The 27,274-nt window shown below is 38.3% G+C and overlaps 1 protein-coding gene across 1 annotated transcript; it reads left to right on the forward strand.

Moving 5' to 3' along the window:
- The first annotated feature begins 477 nt into the window (after positions 1-477).
- LOC140227141 (protein-tyrosine sulfotransferase 1-like) lies at positions 478-19,952 on the forward strand. Its single transcript, XM_072307572.1, has 2 exons — positions 478-1,364; positions 18,978-19,952. The coding sequence occupies exons 1-2, from the start codon at positions 511-513 to the stop codon at positions 19,420-19,422; spliced, it is 1,299 nt and encodes a 432-aa protein (XP_072163673.1). The 5' UTR covers positions 478-510; the 3' UTR covers positions 19,423-19,952.
- Positions 19,953-27,274: the final 7,322 nt, after the last annotated feature.

The raw sequence follows: 27,274 nt of genomic DNA on the forward strand, positions 1-27,274 counted from the left end.
GAGGAAGACCAAAACAATCATTGTGGAATAAAATTGGAATTGGTTGCATGTCTTTTGGAGTATTTCACAAGGAGGTCTTGCCTGCAAAGTAAATTTCTACTGATAAGGGTCCAGGAACAAGAAAGGCACCTCAACAGCTCAGATCGACATTTACGAATCAGACAGGCTAGAACAACATCTAACACAGGTTTCAGAAATGAGGAGCTGGCTGAAACAAGACTAGTCTACCAGGAATTGGGAATACTGGAATGACCTGTCTAAAGATGTGAAGACATTGGAGTATGTTTCCTGTGTGAATATGCATATAGAGAAGGATTTGGTGAAGGAGAATATGTCTTGTTAAAGAAGGATCTTACTGAGGTGCTCATTGTTCTCTACCATGTATGTTTATTTACGACCATTGTCCTATGTATGAAAAAATTGTGCAATCAGAGATATACAAAGTATGGATCATCTGTGACAGAGAAGTGGAAATTCTGGAACATTTCGGGAAGTGTCATAGGATATTTGATGTATAGTCCCCACCTGCTGAGGCTGATCAGTTTTACGATGGCTCGGTCCACAAAAGTACGCACCGTTGTGACGGTGTTCGTCACGGCGACCATCACATACATGCTAATGCAGTCGAACTGTGTGGACAAGACGGAGAGCGTGCGCATGGTGCCCGTCGAACCTCATGTGATCTACGATGACCAGAACAACGAATTCACATACCATCGAGAAATGCCTCTTATATTTATAGGCGGGATGCCACGCAGCGGGACGACCTTGATGCGTGCCATGCTCGACGCCCACGGGGACGTGCGGTGCGGGGAGGAGACACGTGTTATACCACGGATCCTCAGCATGCGTGCGCAGTGGATACGCTCTTCCAAGGAGCATGCCAGACTCCTGGAAGCGGGCCTCACGGACGATGTCGTGGATGATGCAATCTCGGCCTTCATGCTCGAAATAATCGCCAAGCATGGCGAGCCCGCCCCTCGGTTATGCAATAAGGACCCTTTTGTGCTCAAGTCCATGCTGTACCTCCACAAAGTCTTCCCCAATGGGAAGTACCTCCTCATGATACGGGATGGGCGTGCCACGGTGCACTCCATCATCTCGCGCAAAGTGACGATAACAGGATTCGACATAACAAACTACCGCGATTGCCTGAAAAAGTGGAACCAGGCAGTGGAGAGCATGTATGACCAGTGCTTGCGGGTCGGCAAGGGTAACTGTTTGCCAGTGTTCTACGAGCAGCTGGTCCTACACCCCGAGGAGTGGATGAGGAAGATCCTGGACTTCCTGGACCTGCCGTGGGATGAGGCTGTGATGCATCATGAAGAGCACATTGGCAAGCCTGGAGGAATATCGTTGTCAAGGTAACAGGATGCCATTTTTATTTAAGTTTTTTTCTTCTTCTTCTTTAACACTGAGAGGTTGATGAGTTCGTTATCTATGTCTCATCCCATGATATTCTACTTGTTTGTTTGTTGTTTTGTTTTTCCTGAAAAGCATTCTCTAACTCTGCCAAAATTATGTGGTTCTGATTATTAATGCAATGTCGGTACAGATCAGGATCCCATAACAGTGACATATTTGTGACAAACTTGAAACAACTGTGAAGTCTTATTCTGTTTCCTGTAAGTTGAACAGTAAATTTTGATACATTTATGTTGACATCTTGTAGTATATTCCAAGTATCACTAGGAGTGTAATCTATCAATTAATGTTTTGTGATAGTATCTGGCTTTTTGTGTTCTTGCACTATTTGATTTAAAAAAAAATGAAAATAAGTGTTGAATGTTCAAATATATTGATAATATGTAGCATATTACAGATTTCCAGCTTAGATTTAATGTGACTACTGCAGTAATACTGTGGATATGTCCTCTTGACTCAGCAAACTCTTTTAATGCATGTTTTTCATCCATCCTAGCTGAAAATATGTGTTACTGTAGTCAGTGGGTTATGATGTGTGGTGGTAATAAGAGAAGATTTCCCCTGTGACAAACAGTGATCATGCTAAGCAAATCGAAACTGAGTTTTCATATTCTCCATTTCATATGTCTGCAATGTTCTCTGACAAAAGGTGCATCTGGAGATCATATCAAAATGAAGGATTTTAATTTTTAATGCCTAATCAAAATGAAAGTTTTAAATTTTTGATGCCTTTAGTATCTGTCAATGATGCATTAGGGACCATTGTGTTGCTTTTGGCACTAGATGATTTAGTGGAATTGCTGCCCTTTATGTGTATGGATAGCGGGATGAGAGACGTGATTTTATTTTTGGCTCAAGTCGGCAGGATCACGCAGCTATCATTTTTCAGCTCGTTACCTGGCTTGGGGCTCGCAAACGTGCAAGCCATTTAAGCCTTGGCTTTCAGGTACTCTGTGTCCCACATGTAAAATCTGTGGGATGTTGCAGTATCTGGGAGGCAACTGTTTAAAGGGGCAAACGAAACGGTTTGTAATGTCACATCACGTACATAAATTGATCGTGCCTTGTAGTATAGATCTGTAGAATTTATTGTGGTCCTTGAGCAGATTAATCAATACTCTGAAAAAACCCAAAACACAATACACTGAACAAGGATGATGACATGATAGGAAGCTTACATATTCCAGTAATGTAGCAGTGTAATTCCAGTAGAATACCACTTGCTTAGGAGCAAGTTCACCTGTGCAGAATTCATGCATGCTTCCTTCACCACCCAATCATGCATTCTTATGTGAAGCTGCCATGTCTTTATTCTTATTTATCGGGATTTGTTATTAATTTTGATAACATTAATACTCCTCATCCCAATCACTATGAATTCTGACACTGTGTACCAAGTATCAGCAATTCATGCGTGTTCAAATGCAAAAGTTTAAAAATCTTCATGGAGGTCTCCTTTTTCATATAGTTCAGAAGGTGGGTGAAAGGAAGACCCACTCACCAGCGATGCAGTGCACCATGCCCTGCATGCCATCGATAATGACATTCAGACCTGGGTGTACCATGAGACTCCCCTGTCTCACCAGGGACTTAACATTGCCTCGATGTTGATGATTCCTCTTCGCTCCTATCCTCTCCCCCATGCAAACCTCCTCCATCTCATCACGTATCAGTCCCCCCCCCCCCCCCCCCATCGCCGCTTCCATGCCGGCAGGGATCTGTACGCGATGCGGTTTGCACCCAGGTCCCAAACCCTCCTCGTATATCAACACCAGCCACTCACTAATACTACGCATGTTTGCAATTGCTGCATACAGCGATGTCAGTGAGACTAAACAGTGCCTTTGGACAGGAACCTGATAACACTTTGCTGTCTCTCTCCCTCAGCGTATGTCACTGTCTTGTCCCTTCTTCCCGCCCTCGTCCTTAGGAAAACTTGCAGATGATTGCGAAGTGAGAGTTAATAGGTGTAGAACGAAGCTTTTCCAACCTCTCCATTTCACCTTCCTACTCCAAACTTTTCTTCCCCTCAGGAAATCAAATATATACCGGTAAGAGTCTGTTTCGTTACTACATGAATTATTTCAATAGGTGTAAAACAAGGTGTTGCAAACCTCCTCATTTCACCTTCCTACTCCACACTTTTTTTCTTTCCCAGAAGATCAGGTATAAAAGTCTGTTTCGTTACCATTGTACATGAATGATTCCAATAAAGGCTGTATGTAGTTGATACTAATGCAACAACGGAGTACATGTATGTAAATTAAGTATCACAAATAATGTCACAAATTATGCAAATCTGAAAATCTGGCTGATCCCATACAGCATTCTGTCAGACAGCTCTGCTGAAGCTACTAAATCATTTGTCGTCTCATCCGTAGCATTCATTCAACATCAATATCTAAACTGAAGTCCAAATTCAGGTGTACAATATCTAATTATTGTCAAGGCTCATTAAATCCATCTACTTTGATTAATGATACAAGCAACTTTTGTAATCATTCCTTTGATGTCATTAACTAAATTTATCAAACTTTATAATTGTACTAGCATAGAAAGACGTTGCAGTAGCTTTATTTCTAGAATTTAGGATTTGTGGGCCATCGTGGGCATACAAACTTTATTGCCAGACCTTTTTGTTGTACATACTGTGTGTATGCTGATCTCATCTGTTAATCCATCTCAAATTGAAAACTTTACATTGTTTCAAATTGCTTCCCAAACTGTTGCATGGGCTGTCAATTATGATACATATAATGCTAAAGTGTCAAGATTTTATTATTATTATTCTTTTTTTGGAGGGGGGGGGGGTGGGACTCAAGCTTCATGAGACTTCATATAACAAGTTAAAGTCCATTGTGCACAGCACATTAATGCAACTCTAGTAGGAGTGAAGTCCACACCCTACACTCTAGTCACAACTGATGGTTAAATTTAATCACCATGTAGTTAACCATTGAGTCTCCTTTGATATTTATGGTAAATGCTATTCCAGGGGGCATTTCATGAAGCATTTTTTTGTCGGACAAATTTGCTCTCAGCCAATCAGATGCAAGGATTTCAGTAGCTTGTAACAGTTTGTCAGAAAAATATCCAACCAAAATGCTTCATGAAATGCCCCTCAGCTCTTTCCTTTATAATTAGCTCATAATTATAAAAAAATGCATAGTGCCTTATAATGCACCAAATCCACTGTACAGAATGCATAAGGACCAGTAAACAGAGAACAAATCTAGGAATGTACAGAAGTTACACAATAAATTTAGAAGTCATAAATAGATATGTTTTAACAATGGGATCTGCAGTATTCTGATGATTCATTCAAACACTTTATTCGGACAACTGAGTTGAGGGAGATTAAACAAAAGAGAGCATTACCAAAACAGAGCCGGGAAGTGATGAAAATGTGGATTATTTCTTCTGTAGAAATGCAGAGCAGATATTTGTGAATATAATATACCCAATGGTGTGCAATTGGTTCCTGACAGAATTGCAGATATTGGAAATATGAGCAGACCTATTCAAGTTGTAGTCGAAAATGAAGCCGCAGGTGCAACAGTTTTGAAACGCATTGATACAAGTTTGTAACGGTGTGCCCTGAGAAAGAAATGGGTTTCAAATTTATTTTCACCAACCTGAGCCTTGGAGCCAAAACCGAGATACACGTATTCGCATCATGCAAAATTCAGCATCGAGGCATTGGCTGCATCCAAGCATGAAAATCACTCATGCAAGCTGGAAGGCTATGGGCAGGAGAATCCGCATCCAGTTGATTTGATTTGAAAGAAATCATGAGCTGAATATCATCTGCATAAATATGCAAACGAAATATACCGTGACTTAACAAAATGTGTTTCACAATCAATCAAATAAATGGAGGATAGCATGCGTCCACCCACAGAGCCCTGGGGAACACCACACACGTGAGAAACATCAGATTTCTCTCTAAAGTCATCCTTTTCTTGCCCCTATGGATTAAAATATCACTGGCCAGGAAGATTTTGCTAATTAAAATATGATATCACAAACAGTATGAGCAAAGTCATACCTACTAGCGTCAGTTTTCATTAAAGGGAACCAAACCCAAATAAAGAGCAATGTGGATTGAGTGAAAGCAGCAACATTAGTGGAACACATCAGTGAAAGTGTGAGGAAAATTGGACAATCGATGCAAAAGTTTTGGTGTTGAAACTGCTGGATGAGGAGACTATTAGAGATTATGACGTATGTATGGACAACAATATAAAGAAGATATAAAGGGAATTCCACAAAAATTCATTTCTCATGAAGATTACACATTCCATCAACCTGATACTGACATATGTTAAGGGTGGCAATTATTCCCCTGCTTTCTGAAAGCGGTTTGTCAAGTGCTCTTTCATAATGCTAGAAAAGTGATTTTTTTTTTTATTCTCTTTATATTTTCTTTATATCGTTGTCCACCCATACATCATAACCTCTAGTAGTCTCCTCATCCAGCGGTTCCATCACCAAAAGTTAAAAAATTCATAACCTTTGCATTGATTGTCTGATTTTCCTCAAACTTTCACTGATGTGTTCTACTGATGTTACAGCTTTCACTCAATCCAAATTGCTTTTTGGGTTTGGGTTCCCTTTAAGTTTGATATCTTGAATGGGGAGATTTCTTTTGTTTTATTTTTTTTTCATTTTTGTTTGTTCTAGCTAATATATCCTACTAACTCCTGCAAAGGAAGTGGAAGTGCATGACCAGGGTTAAACATTAACAGTGGCCCAGGGGCCTATTGGCTTTGGGCTGCTAAAGATTGATGTCAGGCCACCAAATTTCAAAAAAGTATATTATTTAGTGGCCTAGTCAGGCAGCTAAAATTCAAAATTCAATATTTTTTCTTATTTTGGGTCACTTTATTTCTTTCTTTTTTTGGCCACCAAAACTTCAAATTCAAATATTTTGGTGGCCTGAATGGGCATGACTGGGCCACTAGATAAAAAGTTAGTGTCGAGCCTTGGTATATCACATCATAAGAGGCTGCAGTGGGTAATAATTACATCTGTGTGTAGAATTTGGCCCTCCTCCAATGTCAAATTACTGTTGCAATCCTGAGCAAATTGTTCTGTATCTCTGAGCATAGCTTGCGGGATGTGATATTTGAGCTGCTTCTGATACCACTTGTGGTCTGATTTGATGCATCAGTAACTTGAGGTTTTCAGATTTGCCAATGTAGCTAGGGATGTGCTCTCAAATAACAAATAATGGTTGTTTGTTTGTCTGCTTGTTTGTTTGGGAGGGTTTTGTAGTGGGGGATTGATTTCTCAGAGATACAAGTTTTCTATTGAATTGAATTGAATTGAATTTATTTCTCATTTTTCATAACAAAACCAAATACAGTACATATCACTGGACAAAAACATTATCAAAATCATCAGATTACAATGTAAGACATAGAAATGTACAGCTGCAGAAAGGAATGCAATGATATTAGAGCAAATAGCACAAGGCTATCTTCAAGTAAATAACGTAAATATGATAGAACCAACAAAAAGCAATACTTGTAAGTACTTGTCAGTTCCCAAGGAATGCATTTTATATAATACATAATTCAAAATAAAATAGTCATGAAAATAGAAAAATAAACTAGTCAATTTAAACTGGTATTAAAGAGGTATATACTAAAAATCAAAGACAGAAAAAATGGTTAAAACTACCATGTTTTTTCCATTTTAGAAAATACATGTATCTCTGTAAACTCACGGGTTGGGAAAAAGAATTTAGTGTCAAACTGAATCTCAATCTGAACGTCAAAGAAGGGAATCTTGTGATTAACAATTAACACACAGCAGATGTGAATGTTAGTAAATATATGGAATGAGTTGTGTGTTTTGAATCCAGTATAGCCCACATCTTTATGTCATTGAGCATCTTCATCAATCTCATGCAGCAAATGTGACCCGCGACAACGGTTTCAGGCAAAAGTCGCAAGAGCAAATTCCCTCCTAGGCGGGGTACAAAGATTTTGACCATTATTTTTGTCGATTTAGGTTTTTTGCAGATATCGAATCTTTGATATGTTTTCTACATCTACACTAAATTTCATAGCATAAGACTAAGTTTTTCCTATCGAAAATGGAATTTTAAGCACCCTATGTTGGATCGCACTCGTCAGTTTCGAGCTTCTTTCGAACGCCGCGCCAATATCCCCAGTGTTGCTACGGCGCAGGGTCTCGCATGCGATTGGCTGGTGCGTCGCATTCATTTACATAAGTCGGCTTTCGGAGACACCAGTTGCAGCGTTCGGGGGAATGCTTTGTCCATGCGTGCGCGATTACGTGCTCCATTGTTTTTGCTATCGTGGTTTATATACGCTCGCTCTGTAGTGCGTGCTCTTCGTTTGGCTTTCTATCCAAACTATTCTACCGCAATGTTCGACAACGGAAGTGAAACAAAAATCATGTAGCATGACATAATCGTGTGAAAAGAAAACTAGATACTCTCAAATTTGTCAATTGCACATGTAGTAAAAATTATGACAGCAGACTGACTCAATGGGAGGTAGATGAGACGAAAGGAGCGGTCACATGTGACTAATCATATTTAAATACTACATGTCAAGATCGCACCAAACTAACGAGTCGTGTTTGTCTGTTTGTTTGTTTTGATTTAATTAGCACCACCGAACAAATCAACATAATGCATTACGCATGTCTTGTAAAAGCAAAACAAACTGGAAGCGTGACCCTTTCCAGCACTAGCAATTTTCTGCCTTCAAAAGGGTCGCCAATGATAAAGACAAATCAACCACAATGAAAACGCGATTTGTAAATGTGTGGATTCGCCTGTTACATGCACACGGTCATGGCGTGTGGATGCCATTGCGTAATGCGTGCACCATACACATGAGTACATGTACACCATACGTGCAATTATCGTATTCGCCATCTTGAAAGACGTACTGTAAACAAACCCGAGCGGAACGCATTGTTTTTTGGCTCCATACGCTGAGCTCCGAGGAAGGTGCCCGGGAAATTTGACTCTCTCAGTGAGCTAATCAGAAGGCGATGTGGTTGCTAAAGGCGGAGCTTAACATCGATTGGCACCATCGTACGGATGGGTGATTCTCCCCTCGCATCGCCGCTCGGACATTGTCTTTGAAAAAGAGGTGAATCTTCAAAGCCTGTTTTCTCGCAATTTTGTCATGCTAACAAGTTAAAAAGTGCATTTTATTTCTCTTCCTATGCCCACTTATGGTGCCGAAGTATACGAGTGTTTTATACCAATGCAAAGCTTAGGAAATGGGCAATGTGATTCAGTGAAAAAATGAATTTTCAAAATTCCCGACTTTTGCCTGAAACTGTTGTCGCGGGTCACAAATGTTCTAGATGTAAATGAGGTACCCCAGACTTCTCCTAGAATAGTCCTGATATACACACAAAATAGCAAAATACCTCTCTTTTTTTTCAGTTGTTAACTGACTGATTTTTTTATTCTTTCTTATTTATTCACCTGGAATATGAGTGTAAACTAAAAACACAGAACATCTACACAAAAATGGCCATTTTATCTTTAACATTGATAAGGCTAATTAATGCAAATTTATTTGACCAAAAAAGGGCTTCCATTGCTTCTCATTTCTCAACCGACTCAGAAAAAAAAAATTGAAAATCATGTCGTTTGCTTTCCTATCAATATTTCAGAACTTAATTGGTATGAGATCCCGAGAGCCCTTCTTGATAGATGACTCATTAGTGGCTACATGACGTAATTATAACAGTGGCCATGTGAGCTTAATTTGTATCATGTATATTAAATGTCAATGTGTGAGTTAAAGGGATGGTCTTTCAAACAAAACAAAAAACACAAATATAAATCTTATGTAGAGTTAAATATTCCACATTGATCATGGAATCAGAATGACTGGTTACGAGATCATGATTATGTTAGAAGTTTCACATCTACAGTGGATATGAGGTACGTTTAACATACTTTATGCTAGCCTAATATATTGTAGCCTTTAATATGCAATTTTATCACCTATACATTGTTGATCAGTTTCTTCTGAGAAACAATGACACTTTACAGTTTCAGGTATATAAGAAATTCAGGAATTTTGCTGTTATCTATGAACTGACTGAAGCACTAGAGGTAAAATTGTTTCTGAATGTTCATATCTTATGTAGATAGCTCAGAGCATTGATGCACAATGTATCTCTATCTAGATTGTGTGTGTGTGTGTGTGTGTGTGTGTGTGTGTGTTGGTAAATATACATAGGTAGTGATACATCAGTGCAGTTTTATTATTGTTTTTGATATTAAAGAGAGATCATTTTATGATAGGTATTACTGTATACGCTGTTATCTTCGCATACAGATAAAGATATTCACGAATGGGGAGGTCACAAACATTTTCGCTAGATGTTATTTTTGCAAATTGACACAGAGGCCTTTATTGGCGCATAACTACCTTAGCATATGCTGACATTTTCGCGTGTTGTTACATTCGCTGTCCGACTGTGATGCATGAAATTTGCGAAACTTAAATGCTCGCGAAAATAACAGCTTATGCAGTAGTATGGATTACAAAGGAAGCTGTGAGTACATGCAGCATGTTAGCAAACAACTAGAACATCGTGGGTCATGTGGAATGTAAGGTCACTTGGTCCTGTTTACTGACTAGAACAAGTTTTTCCACCTTGTCAATAGATAAAGGTCAAACATAAATGGAAACACTCTCACCTGTCATGTTTTCCCCCTCAAAGTAATGAGAGTGCAGTGCCTAGAAAAACAAATTTACTCGTTGCTCACAAAAGGCCTTCATTACCTGTGTAGATGGTATCATATTATGCTCAAGCAAATACCTGTGGAAAGGCAATTTCTGACATAGTACAACTGTACATGTAAGTCATCACCTGAAAATAATTGATCAGAATTAGTATTCGTCTTTCTTACCTTACAGGTATGGTTGTGTTACCCCTGCTTTCTAATTGCTATTGGTATTTCCCCATATGGTTGAAGAATTGAGCACACCCAGTACACATATATGCAATGGCTTAATTTCCATAAGGACAAAGAAAGGTCATTAATTGCAAGCCTTTTAGTAACAACAAATTTTGTAGCTTTGGGACAGGGAGAAGTTTGATTTTGTGTTTGAGCACATGTAATTGACTGTCGTAATTTCTGTGTAATATCAAAATCAAAGATTTCAAAGTCACATGTTGTTGTTGTTGTTGTTTTTTTTTTTTTGGGGGGGGGAGGGATAAAGGCACTCCCAATACCCTTCTGTGTATTTGTTGAAAGAACAATGAGCCTAATGTTTAAGACAATTGTTTGCCACATTGCTATTCATGTTTAAAGGGTGTGTACAGTTCTGGTCGAGGTGAGGATTTAGCTTTTAACGTTTTGCGAGATATTCAGAAACCACTCTATGAGATGTCAAAGAGCATGCAGTTCTAAGGGGTATCAAAAGTTTATTAGATGAAAATAGGTTTTGAAATGGCTGAGATATCCAAATACAAGGTGAAACAAAGAGATCCTAATAAAGTTGTGGCATGTCGCCTTTTATTATTAGCACTTTTTTGGATATCTCAGCCATTTGAAAACCAATTTTCATCAAATAAATGTTGAATCCGTCTTAAAATTACATGCTCTTTCATATTTCATAAGAGGCTTTTCATTATCTCACTTAGGAATGTTCAAAACATGAATCCCCACCTCAACCAGTACTGTACAGTCCCTTTAAAGTGAAAATTTCTAGGGGGCAATATAGGGCACCAAATGTGTTTCCCAGTTGAGTCACTTTTTAGGATAGTTTAGCTGATCACTGGTTCAGCATGATAGTTTTCATGTTCCTCCATGAAAGAAACAAAACAAAACCAAAAAACTTTGCCTTTCAAGAAAGCATTTTGCTAAAAGTATGTAACATGTGGAATCAATGGTTGCCCAGAAACACCCAACCCTTACCTTCCTTTCTTCTACTACAATAGTAGAAAGGGGTGTAGGAGAGGGGCAAATGCCCGATGGCTTGCCCCAATATCATACTCCTCAGAGAGAGTACAACGATGCTAGAAGTTTTCATTGCGATGCAATCATGAAAATGGATGTATGCAATATTTTTGTCTCTGATGTTTCTTCTGTGCCCTATGGCAAAGAACGTGTGGATGAGCTGAATTTTAAGTGTGCGTGCTCAGTGCTGTGCTAGTTAAAAAGAGCTGTGTATGTAGAAATTTGCTTATGTGCTTACTGCATCAGCCCGAAATACCTTGGAACTGCCAACTACCTCCATTTGAAAATAGAATTTTGATCTCTGTGCAAAAGCCAATATATGGTAGAATATGGCTACATGGCACGATCTGATGAGATCCACGCATACATTGTACAGTTAAGTTCGGATAAATTTCATAAGTAAATTTTTTGTGCACAGCAATATCCAGTCGTAGTATCGTAATATAAATCTCCTTTTTTTTTAGATACTGAATATCTGGTTTCAGAAGACACGGTTGATGTAGAGATGAATAGATTCATATCCATGTGGCACTAATAGTACACCTAGGTAGTAATACTTATCTTGAAACAGTTTCAATCACACAATTAAGTAGCAGCTTCGTTACACACATTGTATTCTAGCAAAAAGCCATCTTGTACCTGAGGTAACAAATGAACATTTTCTACAAGCTACACTAATGCAGCTTTCTAGATAACTAAGTAGGGGAAAAAAAAAGAATTAAAAAAAACCTCTCAAAGATGTACTAACAATCAGTTGAAACAGCTGCAGTATTAAAGCCAGGCAGAGCACTTTGTTAGTAGAATTTTCAAACAGCAAATAAGGCACGCACTATGCAGGGGCTGATTATTAGCCACCCAACACCTAATCCATTTAATCCATAAGAAGGACTCTTCTTAAATTACTCTTCTACTTCACCTTGCACACTTTACTGGGAATAAACACATGTAGTGTAGTTGAAAGTACTTTCATGAACAAAACAAAAAACAAAAAAAAAATTACAAAAATCCATGACTATTGCACTGAACTTTTAAGAGGCTCTTTACATTAAAACCCCAGATATTTACATAGTTTTGTAATCTGAAGATATTTAATATCATACAGTATGATTTATCACCATGCTGTTTTAATCACAGCATATCCTTAACTCAGAATAAAGTTCCAGTGAGATAGAGAAACCTTTTTATTTTGTTAGACATGACTGTAAATGAAAAGATATTTTTAAAAAAAAGGAATGCCCACCTCAATACACATCTACCAACAAATGTTTGTTTCATATACACCTGCACAAACATGTTGCACGTAATAACAGTATGTGAGTTGGCCTTACATTGTATATGTGACATCACCTTGTGTTACAAGGTATCCTTTAATCTACTTTGAAAGTGAATGGCAGTGCATCAATAGATCAGATCGTTGTTACTCTTTTACCCTTTATATGCCATTGGATTATTTATGAGCTGGCAATTAGTTTCTAATGCTCGAGGGACAGATTTAGTTTGGACTTGCCGGTAAATGACAGCCGTTGATTCCAACAAAAGATCACTTGCCTGGCAGGCAGGCAAGTAGATCTGATGGATTATTTAACCCAATACTGTGCTTTATTTCGCTGATTTGCATGTAAGCTGAAGCGCATTCCCTGTCTAACTAATTGTTGATGAATAGAGATTACCTACATGTAATCTCCCTATCACTATCAAAGTAATTGTGTCACCTACGCCAGGGCTTGACACTAAATTTTTCTGTGATAGCCCATTGGGGCCACTGAAATATTTGAATTCTAAATTTTGGTGACCTGAAAATTAAATGTGATAGCTTAAAATGAAAGGAAATATAAAGACTGATATTGAATAGTAGCTGCCCAGTTAGACCACCAAAGAGTAGCCTTTTTGGAAGTTTGGTGGCCAGACATCAATATTTGGTGGTCCCAGGCCATTGGGCCACTGCAAATGTGCAGCCCTGCCTTAGCTTTCTTATTGCACTGTGACACGTTGCTACACAAGAGTCTAATCTTCAGCTTTAAATAGTCATATGTTATAGGTAGACTACTGAATGCTGATGTAAAAGCTTTATTTAGCAAGTTATTATAGCTAAGTGCCCGGGCACCTAAAGGGTTAAGCAATTGAAGCAACCATCGGCAAAATGCAATGTGTCGGGACTAATAGGCATTGATAATGACCCTTTGCTCATTGCAAGTAAACATGACTTGGGCATTGTAAGGTGTGCTCAGTAAACATCATAATTACACTGTAGCAATGATGAGTAGGCACACATTACATGTTAAGTCCATGTCCTTATGTGCAATTGTTTGCATGCTGCTTTTCAGATTCGTCATCTTGCATGATTTAGTGAATTGAAGAGCTCCAGCTAGTTGCAGTTGATTTCATATTCACTTTAGATATGTAAATCATTTTTACACAATGCATGCTGTTACCGTGGAAATTGTATAAACAGCGTCAAAGCCACATTTTCCTGTCAGAGATAATGTATTCACAGACTCTCGATAAAAGCCTCTGTTGAGACACGTGTCAATTATGCAGGTTAGAAAAATAATCCTGCAATCGTACGGCGGCAGATCAAGCGTGTCAAAGATGTGAAATGCAGTAACACTCTCTCAAGAAATGGTGTGATTGATCAGAGAGGATTGTGTTGGCTTAAGGGGTGCTGGGGAGTGTGGGAAGGAGCGTATTGTGCATTCAATTCTTGTTTGTGTATTCAATCCATTACATTAGTAGTATGATGCTAAAATTAGTCAGAAGTGGGGGGAGGGTACTTTGGTTAAGTCACTAGCTAATGACGTACACTCGAGCAAACAAAATTGTTCTGCATGAAGGGCATTTCAACTCGCTGTTAAAGCAGATTTTAGCCTCTGCTCTTTCAAAACTACGGGCCAAATCGTGCACTGGGTTATGAAAGGATGAAAATCCTCATGGGAAAAACATTGTATTCTTATAAAGTCTGACAAAATATCATACAACAACTCAATATTAATCGGCAGTACTAACTGTCATCCTGTGTTCTGAACAGCTACAATTAATAATATGCCTTCTTCAAGACAATGTGTGTGTTTGTGTGTGCGTATGTGTTTGTGTGTGTGTGTGTGTGTGTGTGTGTGTGTATTGGTAGGCCCTAAGTATATGTTGATGTAAAGCAAAAACATTTAAAAACATTCACTCGTTTGATTTTCATCAAACACCCCTTTCGTGCTTTGGTGATGGATAAAATCTTCATTATTTGCATATGATTGCTGTCAACATGCAGATCAGTATGACTGGCATGTTCATCCATCGGTTTCATTTCAGCATTCGTCACCCAGGAGCTGTTTGTGAGCTTCCCCAGCATATTCTATAGTCAGCAAACCCACGATAGGATTATGTTTGTCAGCAGTAATGGTGGTGATAATCCCATCTCCCACAGAATGCCATCTGCTTTGAGATAAAGCCTGGTATTCAGGCCACTCTATTACAAGACGAGTCCCGAGTATACTCGGGCAGGTGTCTATGGGAACTGTGTGATGTAGTAAAATCAGTCCGTCCTAAACGGGTAAAAAAAAAATCGAGAAGTTTAAGATCGCGAAGTTTGGGGCACGCAAGAAAGAGTGCGCCGTCCGATGGCTAGTGATTGTGACATAACAATGCACATCTATACATGACAATGGCCTCGCGCTTCGGAGAGACCGCCCGCAAACAGATCGAGATGTTTTCGCAAGAAGTTTCGCGGGAAGTTTGCGGTCACACTGGCAAAACTTCGAGATCTTAAAGATCGTGATCTTAAACTTCTTGATCTTTTGCCAGTCTGACCGCACCTTATGTAGGTTATGTGAACCCCGGACATTCTAGCCTGTACTCTTGCTTTTTTCTTTTCTTTTTAAAGAGTGCATGCAGGGATGCAGAGCGTGATATTTTACCAACATTTATTGAAATAAAATAACTTCCAGTATATTTGCTGGTTGTTTTGAAAATGCAATGTTTTGTAATGTCTGTTGTAGATATAGGAGGATAAGAGAATGGAAGCTTACAGAAGTGTGAAAACAACTGATGTAGCAGGGCCGGTGCAGCCAGGGGGAAAGGGGGGGGGGGGGGATTGGAGTGGGACTCAGACCCCCCCTTTTTTTTTGGCATAAGATATAGGTAATACATTAGGGTCTAACCACTTGAGCCCCCCTACTTTTTTACCGTGGAAACAGTATCAGAAAAGTGCATTAAGCCTTTTTTATTTTATTTCATTTTATTTCGTTTCGTTTCGTTTCGTTTCGTTTCGTTTCGTTTCGTTTTGTTGCGTTGCGTTGCGTTGCGTTGCGCTGCGCTGCGCTGCGCTGCGTTGCGTTGCGTTGCGTTTCATTTCATTTCATTTCATTCATTTTTTTGTCAGCTGATTGACCCAGGAAGTGGCACCAGAAAATTGTTGTAAAGGGCATTCTTTTTTTTCTGCTTGCTTGTCAGCTGATTAATCCCGGAAGAGGCACCACAAGTATAAACTGGGCCCCCCCCCCAACTTTTAAAAATGCAGCGCCGGCTCCGTGTAGAACTAATGAAATTTCATGTGCAAACCCAAATCAAGTGAAAAGTAAGGGAGAGTTTGTTGTTTTGTGTGTGATGTCATCTTTATAGGAGCAGAAGTGCATTGACCTCTAAAATTTTGAGCATATTGTATGCAGCACTCAAGTGGTAATATCTTGCTCAACATTTAACAGCATGCATTGACTTATCACACAGTTTTCCTTTCTCCCTTTTTCTTACTCACTTTGTGTCATTACTTACATTTAGTGCTCTTATCACATTGTTTCAAGCTGTAGGGTCCTGTACTGATGTCATTTTTTAGTCATCTAAATACTCTGAAAGTTACGTATGAAACAGCTATTTTAGGACTAGCACAGATCTACAGTCTGTAATTTGTCTCAGCTGCACCCCAGCAGATGAGAAAGTTTTCTCAAATTTCTCACACCCTCTGGGCCAAGTTGTTTTTAGAGCAAGGTATGACAATAACCGTCACTATATCAGTCTTGATATTTAGATTTTTACTAAGCTGTGAATACCTTGGCCTTGTATCCTTAGTACAATTTGTTATACTTGTCTACACAGAAATGAAGAAAAACAAATGAATTGTAAAAATCTTGTCATAGGAAGTTATCCCACTCCTTCCCACCCCCCCCCCCCCCCCCAAAAAAAGAAATAAATGAATACATGAATACACATGTGAAATTGGCAGGTACTGGGAATAAATGTTCGCACTCTTTGATCTATAGATGAAGGTAAGATGCACTATCATTTCAAAGTTTATTTGTAAATTAATTATTATTAGATTGAAATTAGAAATTACAATTTTGAGAGGACTCAAACAAAATTATGACATGGTGATAATGGTTTGAAAATACATGAATAAGCATTTAAAGATGACATTCTTTGGGTGCCTAGCATTAACAGTCATGGTGAGGTAATGCCAGACCTGTACTTTGGATTGTACTTCTCATGCTTGTGTAGAACAGAGGGCCCCCAGTATGGAATTTTCATGAGCCTGCTTATTGAATGTGACTTCCTGCATCTTCTTGTATTAATCAATAAAGGCAGAATGTCCTTGACTTCTTGCAAAGAAAATGGTGGAGAAAATGTTTCTTTCAAGAGAAAAATGGGATATTCGGAGAGTAAAAGGTATGAAGAGGCCTCTGCAAAGGTTGTGTCTCTTCATTTTGAAAAATGGTGTTTTTTGACAGATTGGTAGAAGACTTTCTAATATTCAAATGGCAATAAATTTTATATCTATACTTGGTCTGTTCAATTTTGTATTGATAAATCATTCGTACAGTATATTTGTACAAGTATACTGATTCTTTCTTTCTGCGCTACATTTTCTTCTAGGTGGATTATTCTTTTATAACAACAACAAAAGCAACATCTTATAATGATTCAGATGGCAAAGAATTGTGGCATATCCTGCAGGGTATTTATTGTATGCCGGGGGATACTTTGGATTCAGCAGCGTTACGCCGCCGCGCCACGTTCTTGTGTACACTCTAGCGGCCACAAACCTTGACGGATTTCTTTGAAATTTTGTACGGAGGTTCATCATGTAATATCTCCACGCCTATAACTTTGGGTGATGCTGCCTCTAGTGTTGCGTCTTTTTTTAGGGTAAATTGCCATATTTTTGTGCAAAGTTTGTGTGTGCTTTAGAGGTCACATTAAATAGCGGATTTGTTCAAATTCGGTATTGAGATTTATCATGATATAATCTACAAGCCTGTAGAATTTGGATGTGCTGTCCCCAGTGTTCTGTCTTTTATAGGGTCAAAGGTCATGTTGGTGGATGATTTGTGTGCGCTCTATAGGCGGTTTTTCTTGACAGATTTTGTTCAAATTTGGTATGAAGGTCTAATCTACAAGCCTGTAGATTTTGGATATGCTGCCCCCAGTGTTCTACCTTTTATAGGGTCAAAGGTCATATTGTTGATGGATGGTTTGTGTGTGCTCTATAGGCTACATTTCTTGACAGATTTTTTCAAATTCATTACAAAGCTCTACCATGATATGATTTACAAGTCTATTGAGTTTGGAAGTGCTGCCCCCAGTGTTCTGTCTTTTATAGGGTTAAAAAAAAAAATGCACTTTTTACGATACAACACCAGACACAGAGCATTGTTTGAGCAACTGTGTGACTGGGGCATTAGCGGCTATTCGAGAGCCACTCTGCATGCAGGTGACATATCTTCAGATATTACTTTTGAATTTTGTATACAGATGCATTATACTCTAATCTATAGATAAATATTGTTCTGTGAAGCTGTGCCTAGTCTTCACAATATTCACCTTTATGTTTGAAGAAGGGGAGGGGATCTTTGTCCCTCGCTCAAACGTGAAGATGAAGCAAAAGTTGCTGCTAGTGCCTGGGGATACAATCACATTGCGCGGCAATGGACATTTCTATTTATTCATGTGGAAGTACAATGTGTTCAGTTAAATCCTTTTGTGCATGGCTCATCCATTTTTTCTTGGAATGATGTCTTCATAATATGTGATGATAAACAGTGCAATTCATCAGAGAATGCATGTTTCTTACTTGATTTGCTGCCCTGGCAGGATGGGGTATTGTTTAAAAAAAAATATTAATCATGATAATGACAACTTGGTAAGTATTTCTCTGTTCAAAACAGACAAAATGAGACTGGAATCAGATGTTGGAATGATTAGTAATAAGGCTTGACTCATCAAGTGCCACTTGCATAACTTGTTCAACTACAAACCAAGATGATGCCATATACGCTCAAGCCAAACGAACATTGAATTTGTGAATACCAGTAGATGTGATATGTTAGTAGCATGGGGTTAGAAGTGTGATACAGAGGCCGTGGATTTTGATTTGATGAGTGCTAGTCTGTTTCATTAAAGAAAAAACAGGTGATACTAGCAAACTCTTGGCAATTTACGATTTTTCCATTCATGCCATAAATGACCCTCTGTCAATCAGGGGTGATGATTTTCAGAGATAGAAACATCAATTTGATGAAATTTTATTTCAAAGACATCTTTAAAATGAAAGATTTGAAATAACGTGGATTATAATTTTTTTTCTCTCTGTGTACAGGAAGGAGAAATCCACAGACCAGGTGATTAAGCCCGTCAATCTGGAGGCACTCAGCAAGTGGGTGGGGCACATTCCTCCCGATGTGGTGGATGACATGGCCAGCTTGGCTCCCATGCTGGCCCGCCTGGGCTACGACCCGTACGCCAGACAGCCGCGCTACGGGGAGCCCGACCGATTTGTGCTGGAGAACGAGGAGAAGATCGCCAACAACGTCGCCGGCTTCAACGAGAACCTGAAGAAGGTCTACCGGGAGAAGCCGATAGACCACAACCTGGACGCCGGGGACCGTGCCAACGATGCTGCTAAGCAGGACACTCAAGTCTTTAGGAAAGAAGGGAGGGACACTGATGTTGGGGTGCCCCCAGTGGGCAAGAACGATCCGCGACAGTACGCCCGCGAGAGGAGAAACAGGAGAAGAGAAGGTCCGTATCCAGTGCCGGCATGATGACACGTCAACGTGTAATCTAGCATGTACATATTGAAATGAACTATTTTTCTGTGACCAGTATGTCTGACATCGACCCTGAAAACACTCACTTTTGTCTAAAAAAAGGACAAATCTGGAGTGAGTAAACCCAATATGTATGTATAGTGATGTCCTTTTAGTCTGTGTGCCATTTTGCAGAGACAGTAGATTCTGTGTATTATACATTCCCTTGGCATCGACTTCAGTCAGCATTACACAATGTGCTACTCACTGATCAAACAATACATGTCTCTGAATCCCTCCTTAATTGATTTTAGCAGCTGTGACAATACAATCATTTTCATGTGTTGTTCAGTGATAATCTATACATTCAAATAGGATGTGAAGATGCTGTTTAAATAGCTAAGTGTTAATAGAAAGCAATTCGTTTCTTCATCGTGAAATAAAGGGAACCTGTAGGTTTGGGATAGTTTTGAACTTGTGGACTTGAGAACTGTCGTAGTGTCATATGTTTCAACCAAAATCCACAGGGTTAGTGTAAGGGATTTAGGAACCGTGGAACCCATGTCAGCTCTATGAGTGTATGTATGTGTGTGTGTGTGTGTATGGGTGTTTTATTTGTATGTACTATAAGGTCATTACATTTTAGTGACCTAAAACAATGAACACTATTTTTAAAAATTTACTTTCCACCAAACGAATTGCAGGCTGCCAGAGATTACAGTACAATGAATTAATTGCCAATTACAACTTCAAATGGAGAGTTCTGTAATTGGTTATCATGATTAGCTGACATTGTCCTTTTTAAAGTATCACTTAAAAGGTAAACAAAACTATGTTGCAAATCATGAATATCATTCATGCGCACCATTCGTCAAAGTTTACAGGCAACTAATTGTAATAGGATACTATTGAATACACAGTCCTGTACCAAGCCCTCTTTGTGTGCATTGCTTGGAATAAAGTTTACTCTTCATTGGATGCGGTTTTTGGTACCCTGGGGTACCAAATAGAAAGCCACCATTTTGTTACATACCTATTTTCTTTTTCTTTTTCTTCCTCTTTTTGGCACCATTCCCTTGGTTGCCAATTAAGGGGTGACAATTGTTTTTAGCACTTTATGGAAGAATATTTTGTTGCAACAATGATTTCAGCAGTACAGCAGCATCAAAACATCAGTGCTCATAACATTGCACACACTACACCAGTGATCTCAGTGTCTCAGCATGAGATGACATTACACAGCATTGTAAATTGAGGTAAATTGTAATGGATGATACCCTGGGTTACTGCATAGTGCATCATATATAAACTAAGGGGATTTCCCCACCCCTCCAGATTTTAGAAGGGGAATCCCCACCCCCTCCTGGTCTTTGTTTTATGCTTTAAGAGGCTTTCATATTGGCTACGATACTTGATTGATAATTAGCTGCTTTTTAAACGCTAGAAAGAATTTACGATAACCAAACATAAAGAAGTATACATAGGATCAGATGACGTTGTTATTGTTGTTGGGGTTTTTTTGTCATTATGTAGGAGTTTTTAGATTGCTTGCAAATGATGAGGTACATTCACTCTCTAACAGTTTTTGGGTGCTGTTCGTTATTCCGAAGGTTCAATATTCCGAAGGTTTGTTATTCCGAAGGTTCGTTAATCCGAAACACACAAATTCCCTATACCTAGAGGTTCGTTAATCCGAAAATGAAAAAGGGTTCGTTAATCCGAACATTTGTGGCGTTATTCCGAAGGTTCATTATTCCTAAGATTTGTTCATCCGAAAATGAAATTCGGAAAAACGAACCTTCGGAATAACGAGTCTTCGGACTGAAGAGCCTTCGGAATAACGAACCTTCGGAATAACGAGCTGTAACCCAGTTTTTATAGGAAGCATCAAACTCATGGTATTGAATATGCCCAAGAAAATGTCCATGTCAGTGAGAAGAAAGAAAGAATGGGTTTGTTGTGCCCAAGCTTCACCCAATGCCCCCACCCCACCTCTGGAGCAGATGATAACAAGTGCATTAAACACATATTAGGGAAGATGTGTGAAGCAAACTCTGATGAATTGGTTTGAACTCAGCCTAACATGTCACACCCCCCCCCCCCCCCCATTACATAGCTAGCAATTTGGCTGGTTATTGTAAACATAAGTTGAAGTCATTTAGATAGTGGTTATGTGCTTGTGATATACTTGAAAAAAGTTAACTCCTCTGAATACTACTAGTAAATCATTGGGGTTTGTATCATTCATTATTTTCTTTCATGGACAGTACTCACCCAAAACAATGCTGAAGAAAAGGAACTTCAAAAAAAAAAGTGGAAAAAATACTCTTCTTGCCACTGGCATTATAATCTGTTGCAATTAGAAGAGGAGTGATCGTATGTAACAGATGTTTTTATTTATTTTATCCTTTCAAGCCAGTCAGACATAGGAATATTTAGCTATTGTGACAGCATCTATTCTTACATTTCTATGTCATAATTCCAGTCCACAGGTGTTCAGTTGTTATCATTATCTCATTTAATGTATTAGTCTATATGGGTTTTTTTCCATTTTATGTGGATTCAGAAGGGCTTCATGTGAACACTTATTTACAAAAAAAAAAAAGGAAAAAGACTTTTTTTTTTTTTTAGAAAAGAAGTAAAGATTTGTGAACAGAGACCTTGAAAAATATATTTAACAAAAGTTCCTTGCTATATCATTCTGCATTTTTGTTTCACCTTTTTGTCAACTATGTGACTATCAATCATTTTAACCTTGTTGTGTTTCACAGAAGTTTAGTTTTTAAGAAACTGTTTTTTTTTTGTGTGTGTGTTACTGTTTGTGACCGACGGCTGCAGTACCATGTATTTACAGCACTTTGGAGTGTCTTGTAGAATTATTTTATCATTCCTTAGGGGCAATATTGCCATGGCATTTGCATGTATATCAAACAGTAGTATTTTCTTAATTTGCTGTTAGAGTGTACTTGTGCAGTTTTCTTTTCCCACTGAGCAGGTAGCCATTATTGAGAGGCTGAAGTTATAGAGGAAAGCTGTATTTGACTACCTGGGTCACATGAGTCTGTTTAAATGAGAGATTGTATTGGTATGAGGCAAACAGTAAATGAAACTTACGATGAAATGTCAACATGTGGGCATTAAGGATATATATGGAGATATTTCATCACTGGTGCTGCTAAGACATCCCAAAATAAGTTCCCTGTAATGAATGCAGAAGGCCATTGAAATAAATGAATATATAAATATATCTTTATGTATATATTTTTCTTTCAACACATTTTTAATATCTGTCGGAGAGGATATATTGTTACCTGTTTGGAATGATGGCATTTCCAGTGTACACCATCATAAGACCAATGAGTTCAAAGGTAGGAACAGGTGTTGAAGTTTATGTGCTCTTTAATGGTTTAAATGAAAGTGTTAGCACAGAAATTGAGCAGATCCTCTGCTCATTGAATTAACATTTTCACTACAAAGATGAAAGGTTTCATGAAATGGTGAGAATTAATTTGTGTTGGGAAAAGGACACTGAACTTTAGCTGCCACTGGTAACAGTAAATGGACAAAGGGTTCTTGAATTCGTTGTGGAGGAGCAGTTTGTAGCTCAGTGGATACAGACCATGGACTGAGGTCCCTGGTTCAAGTCGCTGCAGCGGTTGTGGCCCTGAGCAATGCACCTCCCTCTGTCGCTTAGTCCATCACAGGGAGCTCTAATCCATCCCGGTCCTGTGGTTGCTCACTTACAAGCACTCTCTGCCTCCTTTAGTGGTCACGTAAAATGTATTGATTCAATCCACTGCACTTCCATTCTCTGTGGTGTGCCATGTTTGAGTTGGACCAGGGTCCCATTTCAGAAAAGGTGCTATTAAAGATAGCAACTCCTGCTGGAATGGCAACTTCTCATAGCAACAGCCAATCAGGAAGCTGGATTCTTGTTGTTACCTTGACAGTTGCCATTGCAGCAGGAGTTGCTATCATATCAACTTTTTATGAAATGATACCCAGATATTGTTCAAGCTGTAGACACGTGGAGGGAAATCTTTGTACCTTGGTGCTGATGAAAAATTGATAGCAGCTCTGTACATCAAACCATGATTCCTGCGTGAAATGACATACCAAGGTACCTGTATTACAATAATACTTTTGGGTTTAAATGGTAGAAAAGTGTTGTGGTCTTATTGGAACAAGATATGTAAAGATATATGTGCCTCTTGTTTACTAGATATACTTTATGTCTACAATCACAATAGTTGTTCACAATTAGATATGCTTGTTGTACAACTGTAGGTCACTTATTTATTGCTGACTCAGCTATGTAAAGATGGGCTTATAATTTAGAAGCTGTGAAAATTATTTATAGATTTAGCATTTGTCATTATTTTGTAATTGCAAGTAATTGCATCACTGAAAACAAAGGGACAGAAATCGATACATTCAAATCTTTTTTATTCTTAAAGTCAATTGTCAACTGATTAGTTGTTGGTCATTTCTGCTGTCACTACCAATGAATTGAAGATGATAAGCTATTAATCAACTTGAAAATTGAATGTGAAATTTTGATTTTCTGATATGAACTCAAACAGAATATCTTTGCCAGTGTATATTTTCAAAAAATTGCCCAAATGGTATAGTTGATCAAGAAACAGTAGCACCCGTTCAGAATCTTGTCAACTGGACTAATCTGTAATGACCCCCTTGCAGGCTTTCAAAACTCATCAGAGTATAGCTTCCTTGCTTAAGATTTAATAGCATGTGGTCATCCACAAATGTCTTGTGGAAGGGTGATGTTGGGAGTTGGCAAGATGCTGAACTTGTTTTGCTTTATAAACAATCCCTGATGAATTGGAACTTTACATATTATATGAATTTGAGAAATGTTTCAAGAGGAATTTTGCCACTGTTAAAGACATGATAAAAATTGAAATATCGATTTTCTGTCACCTGTCTTTAGTACCAGTCCATTTCTTTTCATTTGCATAGTGATCTTTAAACATGTCTCGACCATTGTGCATAGTTTTCTCACTTTCAGTACAAATAACCCGTTGAAGACTAGTGTGAGTATACCTGGGCAGGTGTCTATGGGAAGTCTGTTCAAGACAATCAGCTCGTATCAATTGGTTAAATGTCGCTGCAGGTGAATTCTCTATCGTGACTGTCGTGACAAATGATGACAGTGCAGCTGACTATACCGACCACTGGAGCCGATGTAGTGCAGTCTACTGCCATGGTAACACAAGGCTGTTCTTTTTACAGGGATGATATTGAGGTTTGTTGAAAAAAAAATTGGAAATCAAAAGTTTTCAGGTGGTTTTGATTCACAGAAAGAGCAAAATGTGTATAGACTTGAGAAAAAGAAGAAGGTGAAATCAGATTTAAATCTACAGAATATCATGCCTGTTTTAGAATTATCTAGTCATGAATCTTGAAACTGTGTTTATTTAAACATTTGGCTGTCACTTAGCACAATCTGTGTAACGTAGAAAAATACATTCTCATTCTTGCCAACAGTTTCAACTGGTGTTCATATGTACTTGTATTATTTTTTTCATCTGGCTGCAATATTTTTCTGTTTAAACTTATTGCAATGACCTTGAAAGAGTGTGTTGTACTCCAAATGACTTTGCTAGGCATGACATTTTTTAATGGATGCCATACATGTTCCAGTGCATGTTTTTGAACAGACCATTTTATGTGGATAAGATTATGCTTACATGAGCACCTAATAAGCAACTTCTGACAGTAAAGCAAAGCAAAGGCTTGTCTGACCTAGCAAAATATTGTAATGCATTATTCATTACTCTGGAGTTGATGAAAGAAAAGCTATTTTAGTGATTGGTTATTTTGACTGTCAGAGTTAACCAATACATGTTTAGATTCATCACAATTGACCAATTCTAGCTGAGCAAGTCGTTAATGGATTATGCATATTTTTGCTCAAGTTCCTTGTATCCTTTTAATAATGTGAAGTCCAGTGCTTAAATCTTCATGAAGATAAGATGCACATAGAAGAGTTGTTCCTAGACCTGTTGAACCATGGGCAAACTGAAGCAACCTTTGGGTTAGCCATGGATGATCCATCTGAAGAAATTCCGCACCAAAGTGTAACATACTCATGAAATCTGTCCTTAGCTACTGGCTCTGCATTTACAAATGAAATTCTACAGAGTTCAAACATTTGAAGTGTCGGCTGTTTGTTTTGAGCTGACTTGCTTGGTTCTAAATGTACTAAGAAAGCAAGAAGCTTCTGACAAAATAGGGATGCTCAGTTACGGTACCTTGCATTCTCATTCACACTCTGCGAGCATAAACATGGGTCAGCATTTTGTGATGTTTTTGTAAAGTCAATGTTTTTAGTGCCTTTTTAGTCAAGAAAATTAGCATATTATCCAAGCACAAACTGTTGATAGTTTTTTTGTTAAGTAGCTACCTTATTTGCAGTATACTTTTTTATCTTTTAAACTATTTTTGAAACATAGTTTGTAGGTACATAAAATGGACCAACACTCATTGTGCTCCATCTAACCAGCCACATGCTGAAGAGTCTAGTATGTACAACTGTTTGAAAGTCTTGACACTATTAAAATCGTCATGTCTAAATGTGTGTGTATGTCATACTTAGCATTCCCTTTCCCTTTTCATTTTTTTTTTTTTTTTTTTGGCAAAAAGACTCAAGGAGCCTCCAGCAGCTGTAACAATGAACCAAGGTGGCGTCCTTTCTAGTTAGCCATGGACTTAAAAATTGTATTTTTTGCAATTGTTTGTTATGCAGCAGCTGCATTCTTGAATTTCTTTTTCCATTTATAGAATTTTGTTCTTCATGGTGCTCTTTGTTGTTTCATGAAATGAATATAAAAATAGCCTTTAATGTCACTTGATTTTCATGTTAGTTAGGATGTTCTTTTACTCATTAGGCTGGTATGAGACATTTCTTTGATTTAATGCTTACCAGAGTATTTTCATTGCGTGTGCAGCATAATTTCTACACCGGCTACACTAAAGGGGAAGTTGTAAGCATATTCCCTGATTACTTTAGAGTAAATACAAAAAGGAAAATGAGACCTAATGTTGTGCTGGAATTGCAGAAATACAAGAATGAGAAGTCTGGTAGCTACAAACCTTTTTGGTTTTGTTCTTGTTCTCAGAGAGAGAAATTTATGGATTTGCATTCTTTCACATTTGTACTTATACAGTATTTTATAAAGGGTTAGAAGATTTTTTTTTGATGTGTGTGTCTTTCTTATCAGATTTGTAGACCAAATACAACACATAACTTTTTCTTTTTTTCATAAAGATATAGAAAAACTGCAAGATGTACACATTGCATGCTGTCATGAAACACTGCATACTGTAAAAGGGGTTATTTTCGCATGAGTAATTTTTCGCACTTGGCAGGGTAAGATGAACTACACATGTTTTTTAATTCCACGTAATCAAGACATTTTTTAGTTGAATATATGGCACTCAAAATATTCCTGTGTTATTTTCGCGCAGATTCCTGGGTGTGCGAAATACACGAAAAATTTCACTTTTACAGTAATTTCTTCTCCTCGGTTTCTGATAGTAGATGGCAGTATTGCTGGATGTTCCCTCTTTGTCTTAAACCATCACAAGGAAAGTGAAGTACTTCACAAGTCAGATACGGAAGTGTGCAGCTGCATTGCATACGTGAAAGTTAGTGAATTATGTATGTTGTAGCACTTACGAAGTGAATATCAAAAGGTCATTGCCCATAGTTGCACCTGGAAAAGCAACTAATTTCTATCAAATTAATTTCTCCCGATGTCTCACAAAGCCAATCATGTGTGTTGTAGGGTGATATTGACTTTTCCAGCATTTTGGGTAGGAGTTTTCATGAGATCTTGAGGCA

This window comes from Diadema setosum, chromosome 4 (assembly GCF_964275005.1).
Source record: "Diadema setosum chromosome 4, eeDiaSeto1, whole genome shotgun sequence".
Lineage (NCBI taxonomy): Eukaryota > Metazoa > Echinodermata > Echinoidea > Diadematoida > Diadematidae > Diadema > Diadema setosum.